Raw genomic sequence first — 14524 nt, 5'->3', positions numbered from 1 at the left:
CTATGGGGTCTATCCTATACCCTGTCACAGAACTGGCAAGCCCAGTTGTCATACCATTGCCCTCATGTTGATGAATGCTTGTCTTTGGGGTATTAGGTCTGTGGGTGCTCTGGAATCCATAAATAATCATCTCTCTGTGCCAGGTTCAGTATAGACCCCATAGACAGACCGCACAGAATCCCAGAACACCGATGCCCTTTACTTGTCACAAGAAACATAAACAAAAAAAATAAACCACTCATACATTTCTCTGATTTAATTTCCTCATCAATTTAAAGAGTTCACTGAGCCAGATATGTCCCCATGGTTATTGTATTTGCCCTGTAGCTACACCCATGTTTTCTAGACCATGAAGTCTTTCAGGATCAGTGTGCTTTCTGTGACTATCACTGCTCCAGCAACTCCACTGGATGACCCCACTGCCTTTGTTATGAAAGCCTAGCTATCATTTCCTTCTTTTGCATAAACTGTGTGTGTTTTGCCTTCCAGTTTTTTTGGTTCCTGCCCTTTCAATCATCTGCTTTTTCCCTTCTGCTTGTTCTACTCGGGAAATTTGCAAGTTTACTGTAGAGAACTGATTTTCCCTCTTTCCATCTGCTTAGTTTGTCCACTAGATCTACTTGGTTCCACATAATTTAAAAGACAATTTAGAGGAGAGAGTACCAACAGACAACTAAATCATGGAATAGAAAAGTTATCTTTCCTATGTTAGCATAGGCTTACTCTTTTTTCCTAATATACCTTCCTTCCTACCCAGAAGGTAGCACAAGCATTGGCTTGCTGACTTGTGTCCTTTGGACATTACTCTACTTCAGTGCTGCACTGGCCAGGATCATTATCTGCCTTTTTTTTTTTTGTTGGTAGAGACATCATTCCAACTCTTTTAAACTCTTGCAGTTTTGGAATAGGGAGATAGCAGCACGTAGCTGCTTTGTTTCACTGTTTACCAGAGTGAGACCTTCCACATCCTACTCCAAAAACAAAGCTTTATTTGAAAAAGATTAAGGTTGAAGGGGTGATGCTGCCTGATACAAGTCCTGAAAGCAAAGGAAATGCCAAGTTTTGATATTCTTTCTAAACCAGAACCAAATACATTTATGGTTATGTTTTCACTAGCAATGAAAGAATTGGCAGTTTCAAAAACATTTCCTTCTGCATCCGAAAGATGTTGTATAAGCTATATTTATGCCTCTCTCAAAGACACTACAATGCAATAGCACCATCAGAAATATTAGCTAGTGCTCAGTGTTGGCATCTGCTTTGTGTGATACGACCGTCGTCCCTTACCGTTTCCTCTCATCTGCTTTCATGGTGTTTCTAGGATTTCTTACTGAAAAAAGAGTATAAATCCCTGGAGTATAATCTAACAACCACTGGGGTTGAGCTGGACAAAGTAACAGCTTTTTGGGATGAGGTTAGTACTTTTAACCAAACTAAATTAAAATACAGAGTGTATCTTTTTTACTGATACTTGCCTTGGTGTTCTCTAGAAAGAGCAGCCTACACTCCTTCATTTTAACGGGCTTCAGCAGGCAAGGAATATATGGCAAGTAAATAATGCATGATATCAAATTATCCACGGTTGAAAAACTTTGGAAGAGACCTTTTAATAAGTGTTAAGGCCTGTAATAAGTAGTTATTTCTGATTTAAGCCAACCTGAAAACAGAGTCAGGCTGTGGCGTGTATAAACATTGGAAAGCATTTCTATAATAAAAAAAAAATTGTTTGTATCCACAAATTTAGGAGCAAGTACAATACATACATTAAAAATATATATATTTAACAATATAATAAATATGTTATTGATAGGAAAAGTAACATCAGAAAAGTAAGTTCCTATGTTTTCATAAGTCCATAGTATGATATACATGTCTGCATATGCATGTTTTATTTATTTTTTATGTACATACAAATACACATCTGTGCATGTTGCAGGGAATTGGAGAGCTCTTTGTAAAAGCAAACCAGGAAAACAACAACAGCAAAGCTCCTAGCACTGACAACAATCTCTTCTTCAGTAATTTTCCCCTTCATGCGTCTCCTGTTCTTCAGGATATAAATTTCAAGATTGACAAGGGACAGTTATTAGCTGTTTCTGGATCTACTGGAGCAGGCAAGGTATTTCTATTTCTGTTGTTTCAACAAAAGTCCTAATAATTTTAAGGAATAATATTGTGTTGTTTTCTGTATTGTTACTGTATTCTTGCTATCCTGTGCTTGCTGTAAAAATGATCGCTGCAGGAAAAAGTATGAATAAACTGTAAGTTTCAATAAAATGGCCAATAGTTATTTAAGTTTTACTCTGTGGCCAGTATGAGAAAGAGTTTGCTGGATATTTTTTGTACATACAAGGATACAGACTTAATAAGGAAATAGCAATTTAAATTACGAAACTATTTTTCCATAGGAAGTAAAAGGAGATTTGCAGCAATAATGCAGACTGAAACCTAAGGTTAATGCTCATGGTGAGAATCTCCCTGCCTTTAAAACAATAAACTGGAGAACGTAGCATAGATATCCAGATGTCTCAGTGTGCTAGAAAGCAGACTTTTTTTTTTCCCTGCCTTGCTAACATTTTAAGGAAAAATTTGAACACAAGATGGTCAGTAACCTGGCAAGCCTGATTAGCCAGGTAACTAAGACGCATGCCCTGGACATGTGGTATATCTGGTCACTTGTTCTCTGGTTCCTACAGTTCCTTGCTCAGACAGGCTCCGAGTCCCATGTGAAAGCCTGGGGAGGTGCTGCTGAAACTGATGGTTTTCTGACAAAAGTTGTGGTTTAGATTAATCATCATTTTAGAGCCCCAAAATGTTATCAATACATTTGCTTTGCAGATAATACATCCGATTAACTTCATTAATATAAAATAAGTAAAACTGTGATACACTTATTCACTTTGAACAGCAAGTAATTAGATGAGTCTTTCATCTTGACTGGGTTTTCCGAGGAGATGTGAAAGTCCAAGCAAACATTCATTATGCGTTTGGCAACTTTTCTTTTCCTGTTTAACAAATTATTGGTGAACATATTCTGATTTCTTTTACTTGCATTGGGTAAAATCTTTGCTCTGTTGGAATCAATGGCAAAGGACCCATCAATTTCAATATGATCAAGGCTTCTGTATTATTGTTCAGTAATGATACCAATAGGAAGGAGCAAGGGACTCAGAACATGAGGTTGTCCTCAAGCTGATATGTTGAGGTGTATTTTGCTGTGATACTTCTGAATTAACAGAATAGTTTTCCTGTGTTGCTTATAATCTCAGATGGCTATTGCTAAAGCTGATAGTTGTAATACAAAAATGTCAACTAGAAAGTGCTGAAGGACGTATGTATATCTCCTTTATTCATCTACTTAGGAAAGTGAGGAAAATTCAGATCACACTGAGCAGTTTATGTGAGTATATACATACAACAAATTTGCTCTTTTCAAGGCAATAAAGATAACAGGCTTACAATATTATCTGAAAGATTTACAAAAAATAACAAAGGTTTCCCCCCCCCCCCCCCAAAAAAAAAAAAGAGTTTCTCCTTTCCTTACACCCTCTTAATTTAAGGTTTCCTTCATATTGCTTGAGGCTGTTACTATATATTCCAGGAATCATCAGGCCTGTGAAACAGACTGCACACTTATTTTATCTATAACAGGTATAAAACCTGACATCAGCTCTTTAATACTGCTTCAATATTAGATAGGGTTAGGTTTGATTTTTTGTCCCATTTATGTTATATGGCACAAGATACAGTAGTTTAACATCCAGTGTGCAAAACATGCTAAGCGGCTGTCCTTTGCAAGATCAGAAACTTCTTACCATTTTGGAAAATTCAGATTCTGGTATAATGGAAAGAATCTCGTGAGACTCCCCCCACATATTGTATAAGTTGTCAAAGGATCTCTGAGCTTGACAGCATGAAACTGTGACTTAGACAGATTTTTAGATCTTTGGCTGTTACGTCCCAGCTTTGTTGACTGTTTATTAGTGATAAGAACACCACTGGAATGGCTCTGTAACATATTTTTCCTTGTATTTCTCAATTCTATTCTTTGATCTAGTAGCCAGTGATGTGTGACAAGGTTACTACAAGCTACTGATTAACTTTGAAATTATAACATGTCAGCAATCAATTCTTTTATGAAGGGAAACAGTAAATATACTTAGGTCATGTATTCACGTAAATGAGTTAACAGTTACAGAGGAAAATTCAGATCACACTGAGCAGTTTGTGAGTAACTGTATAGGCATACACAAAGAAATTGCATTTTTCAAGGCAATACAGATAAAAGGCTTATGAACACTAACAAAGTTGTAAACATGAATTGTGTTGTACAAAGAACAAACAAAATAATCACTGATAATGTTAAAAATCAGATAACATTCTCCATAAATACTAATACCTTATGTCTGTATATGTCTCACAGATACTTACATTTTTACCTTGTAAAATTACTGGAAGTTTAATTAAAAATACATACTTTTGCAGCAGCATGCTTTTTTTACAAGATATCTTGCACAATTTTTATTGTTCATTGAATGAAGTTTCTCTCATTTCAGAGGCCTTTCAGAACCGTATGTATCATGAAAATCTCCACTAATTGCAGCTTGCACTAGATGAGTACTTATAGGGACACTCTTTACAAGACAAACGTACCATTTAAGTGACTTAGCAGAGTGACTCTCATTTTGTTTAGCATTTCTTACGGTTGTACAGATCTCTGATATATTAACCAAGTGTTAATGATTTTTCAGACTTCTCTTCTGATGTTGATAATGGGAGAATTGGAGCCTTCGCAGGGTAGAATTAAACACAGTGGAAGGATATCCTTTTCACCTCAAGTCTCCTGGATCATGCCTGGAACGATAAAAGAAAACATAATTTTTGGTGTATCCTATGATGAATACCGATACAAAAGTGTCATCAAAGCCTGCCAACTAGAAGAGGTCAGTCAGCTAGAACTCTTAAGACCTGTGACCCAACCCAAGTGTTAAACCCCAAAGAATAAGTCAGGGAGTGGAGCTTTAAGTAAGCGAGACATTTCTGAGATTTCAGGAACTCAGTCTGGCATCCCAATTTTGTGGAATTGCAAGTCAGCCTGTTGCCAGCTCCTTGGGAGATATGCTGACGGTGCATTTCTGGTAGTTTACATAACAGGAGCTAAAAAAGCTGGCTTAGATATTATAAGGTGTCTGCTTTCTCAGTCTTCCTTGCTAATTAAAAACCTAGGTAAACGTATTAATGTTAAAAAAATGATGTAATAAGTACTGTTCCTACCAAATTTTTTTCATGTTTCTTCCCCATAAAGAAGCTTTTCCTTACAATCTTGGAAATTAACCTGTTTTCCTCCTTTCTTTTGCACTTCAAAAATGGCTCCAGGAATAATTAGAACTCTGTGGCAGAAACCTGAGTTATTTAGAGGAAAATCTTGACTGAAGTTGTGTTTTTCTGTGTGCACATTGAAAATTCTCACACTGGAAATTATTATAGGATCAATCTTTATGTGTCATGTAGCCCACAATTAGTACAATGACGTGGAAATGTCCTTGTGTGTGTTTGATGTTGCCAGAAGGTAGTGTAGGAAAAGAGATCTTTTCACATTGCAAGATACAAAAGGAGCCAGCATTTTAGACCTTTCCACCCTTATTGCTGTGGCTTAAGATCAGGCATTTTGTCTGTAACATGTAGACAAAAACAATAACTATTTAACTCTGCTGAATAGGATCTGTCTTTAGGCCACACAGTGAAACATATTTACCTTTAGCGCCAGTCAGGCAAGAAAACAATAGCCAGTCTGTTTAAAAATAAGATGAGGTTACTGCACTTTATCTCAGAGCAGGGTATAGTTAAGCGATAAAGTAATCTTTTCTTATATGTTTATCACCATTTCAGTTTGTGTTTGAATTGTGGTTTGCTGGAAATCTTCTTTGAAAGCTTCTGAAGACAGGAGAATTAACAACTTCTGTGTCAGGCTTTCGAAAGAGAGTAGTCCTTAACCCCGGTCTTAAAAGTTGTAGTTAATGCCAAAGCTCCAAGAAACAACTGGCTTCAGCAGTTCAAAGCTGTCCTTGCCCAAAGAGGCTTCCCAGCACAGGCTTTTACTAGAGCGGAAGGTGGTTAATGATGGCTCAGTGTCTTGGTGTTGGTGGGATGGCTCAGTGTTTTGGTGTTGGTGGGACGGCTTGGTGTCTCAATAGGCTGCAGCTCCTTTGTTCTCCAAACAGGCTCAATCAAGCCAGCTTTGATCTGTGTTGGGGCAGCTCTGTGCAGAATGATATGCTTCACCTCCTAACAGGGCTCATTATTTGAGATCAAGTTTGATACTTACGAGGATATTTTCTTCTGGACTGAAGCTGAATAAATTGGGCTGGCCTGAAGAGAAGGCAGAATGGACTGGAAGGAAGCCAAATGCATTACCTTGTTGCTATTTTTATGCTTTTTAGTCTCGTTAGTTTTCTCATCTTAGTTACCAAACAGGACTTAGTATGGCAGATTGAAGGATGGATTTCAAATACTAATTCCCTGTTTATTCCCCAGTGTGACCTTTTAGGGGTTTATTACGACAAAGGTTAGTTCTTTGTTGGATTGGGGTTGTGTGTGTTCTCATTCTTCAGAAAGGAGCGGTACCAGAGGGTTTTTGCCTAAGGGAGTTCACTTTGCCCCCTTCTCTGCAACTTTCCTAGATAGCTATATAGTCCACCTGAATGTAGGCCTGTTGCTGAGTCTAGTCCTTATATGGGCTTTTCAAGGTGAACCAAGGATTGGTGATAAAAGGGAGTTTATTTCCTTATTGCACATATGCTGAAAGTCAGTTAACATACAGCTCTTAACAGTGGCTAAATGAGATTTACTTCCAAGCCCCATGCTCACAAAAACTTTTTTGGGAATACAAAGCCATCTTCTTTGACCTAGTGAGCAAATAGATGTGTTATTACTGCAAAAGGTAACATTCCTGCGAAATGCCCCCTTTGCTTTGCCATCTCCACCATCACCCTAGAGAGGAAGCTTACTGAAGATCTAGTCCAATTCCTAAATTTGATGTCTTTTCCCTTTGTCTTCATTAGTGCCAATAAAATACTACAGGTTACTCTACGTGGGTCATGTCATACCATACCATATACATAGGTTTGGGGCTTCCTGACACACTGTGAATAGCCTGTTCTTGTCCATCAGCAGAACAGGACACTGGAGCTGGGTGACTTCATACAAGGTGCTCTGCACTTTGTTCTAGGTCTATGGAGATATGCAAATGATATTAAGCAAGTGTAACAAATAATTTGGGGTGCGTGAGAATTTTCAGAAAAGTCAGCGCTACATTTTTCTGCCTGAATTTTTGGATTGGTACAGAGTTGATTTGCTAAGGAGTTATCACTTACAGCCTCTTTAGAGTTGCTAAGTACTTGAGGTAAATTTATCTCAAATTATGAAAGATGGAAAGTGCAAGTAAATATTTCACAGAGCTTTCCATATTTTTAGGTGTCCGAGAATTTCTTGATTATATTTTTCTTTTGAGGGTAAGTAGGGCATCAGGGGAGGTAAAATCATGTTTTACAATGTGGTTCTAATTACTGGAGTTTGGAAATGGGCAGAGGTTAAGAGAAGTGGAAGGGGATAGAACAACAGAAAGACTGCTTTGGAGTTGAGATGAAGGGACTGTAATTAAGAGCTACCTTAGCGTTCTTGATATTCTACAGAAACTGCCTTACTGGCAAGAATTGTTTCTGAAAGCCCAGCACAGACTAAATATGGCTGCAGTGAGATGTAAGTGGTGCGTAGACATTGCCTTTATTCTTGTGTGATGCTGAACTCCAGGGAATGCCAATACATTTAAATTACATGATACATTCTGTGAAACATCACAGTAAAAAAAGTTTTGCAAAAAGGCATAGGAGAAGGGCTACTTGCTCCTTCTCCACTGCCTTCTTCCTCTTTTTTCTTTTCCTCGAGAAATAGCGAATATTTTAGCAAGCAAGCAGGGTGAGTACCTAATTTAACACGCTTTCTAAAATGAAGGTCCCAGTTTGCAAATATGGATGTGAACGATTTCAACTTCTAGATCAAACCACTCCAGCACAGATCAGTAGTCCTTACCATTTGTCCTTTATTCAGAAGCTTTTTTGAAATAACTTGTTTGAATGGGTTTAATTTTGAATGTGCAGGTATTATCGCAAATCCATTACCTTTAAAATCTTAAATTGGCATGCTATGATATTGAGAAGCCGAGTTGTAATTGGTACGGATTCTGAACTCATTTCCTAAAGAGCGTCCCCATAGGCAAGCTTAAAGGTACTCGAAAAGTAAGATAAGATTAATTGGTGCTGCCTCAGCTTATGCTACCTTTTTTTTTTTGACAAGGTGTTTACCCTTTTTATCAAGTACTTTTCATCACATTCATGATAAAAATCAATTAGCAAGACAAGGTGAACTTTTGCCTAGCACTTCAAATTAGGGACCATGTATGAACAAATTTAACACTGAGAAACCATCCTGCATAATTCATTGATTTTTATTCTCATTGCTCAATAGCAAAAGCCACTGGGAGATGTGAACTGGATGAGTTTCTATGTCTGTGGAAACTTGCTACTAAATTTGAAGTAGTTCCATAAGTGTAACTTCCCTGGCGATTGAAGGGTTGTATTAATGTCATGGCAGGGATAACATGAATATAAATGGAAATTTGTAGGAGTAGCCAATAGGATTTGCAAAATCCTTATTACTGATGTAATGAAAAATGGGGAAGGAACGTTCCTTGGTTTTCAGATTTTTAGGTTGAAAAATCAGTATTAATAGCCTACTATACACAGGGTGTGGGATTTTTGTTTGGTTTTAGCACTTGCTACGTTAAAAAGGTAAAACCTTTGGACAGTTGAAACAAGAATCTTTGTGACTAAATGCTGTTAATATTGAACAAAATCATCCTAAGAGAATGCGTTCCTCCAGTCAAGACTGCAGAAGCAGGCCCATTACAGTTATTCTTGTGTTTAAAAAATAAAACAAGTATCGTATCCCATTTGAAGGGGTGCAGTAATTCATTAATTTTGAAATCATACTTCCATGACTTTCGTTTTTTGCAAGGTAAGATAGATATTTTTCCACCTAGTTAGTTCATTTGATCCTTCAATAGTTACCTAAGAGGCCATAAACACATAATGGCAAACTACCTTTAAGAGATTACCACTCTTAAAGTAAACATATGTTCTGATTTGAGAGCCACCAGCTGCTCATGAATGTAATGTTTAACGTGGCATGCAAATAGAGGAAGTGTTTCCGTGCAAAATCAAATCATATAATAGTACTAAAGAAATTTGTGGCCAGATCCTGTGTTTTTTTGAGCTGGTTTTACAGGGAGTGCAGGAGATTAATTTTCATCTAAGAACTTAGATTATGGAGAGAATAACTAGAGAAAGAGACAGTCCGTATGCCAAGCCCTGGTTTGTGTTCCTGTGTGTTCGACGTGTTTACTGGTGGGAGATGTGGTGGTCGGAGGCCGTCTTGGGCTTAGTGACCATGAAATGGTAGAATTCTCGATTCTTGGTGAAGTAAGGAGGGGAGGCAGCAAAATTGCTACTATGGACTTCCGGAGGGCGGACTTTGGCCTGTTCAGGACGCTGGTTGAGAGAGTCCCTTGGGAGACAGTCCTGAAGGGCAAAGGGGTCCAGGAAGGCTGGACGATCTTCAAGAAGGAAGTCTTAAAGGCGCAGGAGCAGGCTGTCCCTGTACGCCGCAAGAAGAACGGGCGGAGAAGACGACCGGCCTGGCTGAACGGGGAGCTTTTGCTGGGACTCAGGAAAAAAAGGAGAGTTTATCACTTGTGGAAGAAGGGGCAGGCGACTCAAGAAGAGTACAGGGATCTCGTTAGGTCGTGCAGAGAGGAAATGAGAAAGGCAAAAGCCCAGCTAGAACGCAACCTGGCCGCTGTCGTTAAAGACAACAAAAAAAGTTTTTACAAATACATTAATGACAAGAAGAGAGCCAGGGAGAATCTCCATCCTTTATTGGATGCGGGGGGGAACATTGTCACCGAGGATGAGGAAAAGGCTGAGGTACTTAATGCCTTCTTTGCCTCAGTCTTTAGCAATCAGACTAGTTACCCTCAGGGTACTCGGCGCCCTGAGCTGGAAAACAGGGATGGCGAGCAGGATGAACCCCCCATAATCCAAGAGGAAGCGGTCAACGACCTGCTAATTAAATATGGCTGGAAAAATAGAATAAATTTAGTTTCTTTACATTTCTTCAGGTACAACATTTTGAGTAATGTAAGCAGCTAAATAATGTTGTCTCCATAGCCCTCCTCAATTCTCTCAGTAAAATTCACCTGTTCTGTGAAGCACACAGAAAAACAAACATCCCTGGAGCTGGAGATCCATGGGGTGAACATGGATCCAGCATGAGCCGAAAGCTGCGCCGGTGAGCTCAACGTGTGATTGCACAAGCTGGGTGCCACTGGTCACACTTCAGCTACTCATCTTTTTGGTGTATCAGACCTGTTTTCCCACAACTGCTGGTATGCCAGTATGATTGTGGTGGCACTGAGGGTTTAGCCTATTTTGGGGGTTTGGGTTTTTTTTGTTTTTTTGGTTTTGTTTTTTTTTTTTTGTTTGGTGGTGGGGGGGGGGGGGGTTGGCAGATCGTTAAGTCAGTTGAGAGGTTATTATGTCAGTGAGTGAAATACTTTGTGCCCTGTTTTTGTGCCTGTTTTCACAAGGGGTTTTGGCAGATTACAAAGTGCGTGGAAGAGAGGAACAATAAGGATTCAAGTCTGGAACTGGGTGCTATGTAGTAGGTAATTCTCTACAAGAGAGCTTGGTTACCTCATCAGGTACATGTCTACAGTGTAAACTACGTGTGAGCAAGTTACTTAGCCTGTCTTCATAGCTGGGGAGAGCAACAGGCGTTTCAAGGTGAAGTTCATCTCATCCTAATGTAAACAGCTAAAATAGCATAAATGCCTCTTTCAGGCAGAAAGTCCACATAATATGTCAAATCTCCCACTGCAACCATTGCATCTCAGACACGTGGGCCCAAAAGCTGGCTACCTTTATACTTTTTCCACCTTGCACTGGTATGATCCACTGGCATGAGCAGACTCCTCTAACTGAAATTCTTGTCTGTGGCCCAAAATCATGGGCAGGTCAGCTGTGAAGCTGCTGACACAGTGAGTTCCTCGGGAGAAATGGAAGTAAATAGCTAGCACAGTTTCTTCATAGCAGGGGAGCATCTCAGTTTGAGAAAAAAAAGGACTCAAACTCCCAAACGCACTGACTTCAAGAAGTTTATCAACGATCAAGTAAATATGTTTAACAGAGCCCTTCTGCAATGTTCTGTATTGATATTGTTTAGTTAAAAATCTGTTTCAGTGAAGACTCCTCACCTGTCTTAGGTACAGGGCTCTGGACTGATTACCTTGGACGTTGTCCTATCTTCTGTGTCACTTTTGGAATTGTATTTAATTCCCTTACCCTGCGTTTAACCTACCCACACGCAGCATACCAACTACTTCATGTTTCAAAAATCTGTTCCACGGAAATGTTTCACCATAGAGAAAGCGAGTTTTGCCAGCATTCATGTGAGTTTTGGGTGAGCCTGACACTCTGCTCAAGGTCACAAACTCTTGCAGAAACAAAGCTTATGCTTTTGGATCATGAGTACTTCATAAATGGTGCAACTGAAATCTAACAAAAGTTACTGCTTTAAGAATCATAGGCAGAGAGTGGAGAGTTACCTAAATAAAATAAAATTTTAAAAAGTAATTTCTGATTTGAAATACTTCAGAGAGATCTGGTTTTCTGGCTTCTGGCCCAGGAAAATGAGGACTCAAGTATGTTCAAGCTGGTTACCCAAAAGCCAAAATAAAAAAAATTACTGAAAATTCTTCATCTTTTAAAAATTAACAGAAATGTTCACTGGTAGGTATGAGTCTGAAACACAAGACTTGATTTCAAAAGTTTAACACTTCAAATTTTGCAGTTTAGTTCATACCTGTCTTACTTTCAAGATCATGTCTTTTCTGAAAATCAGGACAAATTGAAAGTTATGCTTTCTGCAAAATGACATTTCAAATTAATCATCTAAAGATTGTTAGTAATCACTGAATTCAAATCTGGAGGTTTGTTTCAGTTCCATTTCTACCTCGTTGGTATATTAGAAATGAATATGATTTCTTGGAAGCACAGAAATAATCATGTTAGTGAGAAAGCAGGTAACAATAAATTTTCCTCTTATAACTAAAGAGAAAAATTATCAAATAAGGTATTTATTGATTGGAACGGTATTGCAGCTCCTGCTTGAAACCCTTGGTGCTGCTTCTGCTTAACTTATATTCAGCTTTACTTGAATTTTATACAATAAAGGCTTCAGTATTTTTCTTCTAATTTATTGCAAATAGTCCATATTACAGAAAGGGAATTGCAAAATGTATTCAGAGGCAGCTTCTGTAAAACACAGAGAGAAATAAGGTGTCGAAAAAGGGAGTACTTTGGTAGGTGAGAAGGAGGCAGCAATGTAAATGGGGGGATTTTCTGGGAACTGTGAAAATAAACATGGGGAATGTTAATGGCAATGAAGAAAAGGAAGGAGACAGAGATGGTAAAGAAACTGGGACTGTAGAAAAAAAGGAAGTAAAATAGAGGAAAGGGTTAGTCAAGATGAAATGGAGAGAGTCAAGACCACTGCTCTGTTCCATCAGTTTCATGACGGTTTTATCTTTTTGGAGGGGAGGCAGAAGAGGGAAGATCAAAAGCCACATCATTGAGGACATATTTAAGGAAGAAAAAGGGGCCCCATAAGTAAAATATATATGTTCAATATCATTAAAACTGCTTGAGTAGTTTGAGTAGCCTTGGATATATAAAGCAACTATTTGCTGAAAGGCATGATTCTTAGAAACTATTTTCTGTCATGCTTTGTTATTGTAATTGTTGCTGATGATTTATCAAATAATTTTGATAACAAACAATCTCTACAGAAAAGACTTGGAGTGTGAAGTTCATTCAGAGGTTTCCTTTTTTTTAACGAGACCATATTTCCTATTCACCCTGAAAAGAGATATTACCTTAAACGATCTCAGCTATATTCTTCCATACCAAGCCCAAAGGTATTATGAGGGTCATCCCTTTGCTGCCGAGGTAGATGAATATGACATTTACACTGTTAAAAATGCAAACAGATATTAAAAGGGGTGCCTTCTCCTCGGGTGTGCAACTTGAGATTTGTTAGCTCCTGATATTAGAAGCACCCACAAAAGTAATTAATGTCTGTGGGAACTGTGGGGGGTTTCTTCTCTGAATAGTTACCAATAGGTTTCTCAATTTAAGCATTTAGAAATAGATATGTTAAAGAAAATCCAGTGTCTACTTCATTAATATACTGGGTTTTGTGCCGTTCAGCATCATTACGTTAGGTTTGTCCCTGGCTTGATTTCACTTCCTGCATAAAATGACAGCAAGGATGTGTTTGGACCAGCCCTACGTACTTTTTTACAATAGGTAACGCATGTTCCAACAAATAGCATTGTGTGTCTATTGGACTTCATCACTCTGTTTACGCCTTTGAAAGAAATTACTAAACATTTTTTAATTATTGTAATTACAGCCTGAAAAGTTCTTTGTCTGTTCCATGCCATATATTATCCTGAGGTGAAGGGTAGAAGAGAGCAGAAGGGGAACTCATTAGAAGTCTGATTAAAATTCCATGTTGACACACCTGCAAAGAAATATATCTGACGAAATCCCACCACCATTTAAAACAATAGGAATTAATTTCAGTAGGGCTAGGATGTTTGCAGGGGAAGACACACTGGGTCCAGTTCTTCATCTGGGCTTTTTTCGAAGAAGAAGTAGAATCAGGAAACAGCAATGGCACCAGCACCATTACAGGCAGCAGTACTGGCAGAAATGGGAAACAGTTGAAATCAGCTTAGGTATCTAGATACTTAACCACACAAATCCCAATGTTCAGGTGAAGATATTGGGTAAATGGCAAAGTTACAGATAAATAACATGATTCCCACATGCATAGTGAAACCACAAGTGATCTGAGCAGGTCATCTGTATGAGATTCAACAAGGCCAAGTGCCGGGTCCTGCACTTTGGCCACAACAACCCCATGCAGCGCTACAGGCTTGGGGAAGAGTGGCTGGAAAGCTGCCCAGCAGAAAAGGACCTGGGGGTGTTGGTTGACAGCCGGCTGAACATGAGCCGGCAGCGTGCCCAGGTGGCCAAGAAGGCCAACGGCATCCTGGCCTGTATCAGAAATAGTGTGGCCAGCAGGAGCAGGGAAGTGATCGTGCCCCTGTACTCGGCACTGGTGAGGCCGCACCTCGAATACTGTGTTCAGTTTTGGGCCCCTCACTACAAGAAGAACCTTGAGGTGCTGGAGCGTGTCCAGAGAAGGGCAACGAGGCTGGTGAGGGGTCTGGAGAACAAGTCTTATGAGGAGCGGCTGAGGGAGCTGGGGTTGTTTAACCTGGAGAAAAGGAGGCTGAGGGGAGACCTCATCGCTCTCTACAACTACCTGAAAGGAGGCTGTA

At 39.1% G+C, this 14524-nt stretch overlaps 1 protein-coding gene across 1 annotated transcript in view; it reads left to right on the top strand.

Moving 5' to 3' along the window:
• Nucleotides 1-14524, top strand: part of CFTR (cystic fibrosis transmembrane conductance regulator (ATP-binding cassette sub-family C, member 7)) — a 125428-nt gene that overhangs the window by 59605 nt on the left and 51299 nt on the right. The window contains exons 13-15 of the mRNA XM_009324103.1: nt 1322-1414; nt 1937-2119; nt 4752-4943. Coding sequence (XP_009322378.1) covers nt 1322-1414; nt 1937-2119; nt 4752-4943 — 468 coding nt within the window. The remainder of the gene's footprint in view (nt 1-1321; nt 1415-1936; nt 2120-4751; nt 4944-14524) is intronic.

This window comes from Pygoscelis adeliae, unplaced genomic scaffold (assembly GCF_000699105.1).
Source record: "Pygoscelis adeliae isolate BGI_AS28 unplaced genomic scaffold, ASM69910v1 Scaffold24, whole genome shotgun sequence".
In the NCBI taxonomy this organism is placed as follows: Eukaryota; Metazoa; Chordata; class Aves; order Sphenisciformes; family Spheniscidae; genus Pygoscelis; species Pygoscelis adeliae.
Note: the sequence above shows the minus strand (reverse complement) of the source record. Positions and strands in the feature narration are given on the sequence as shown.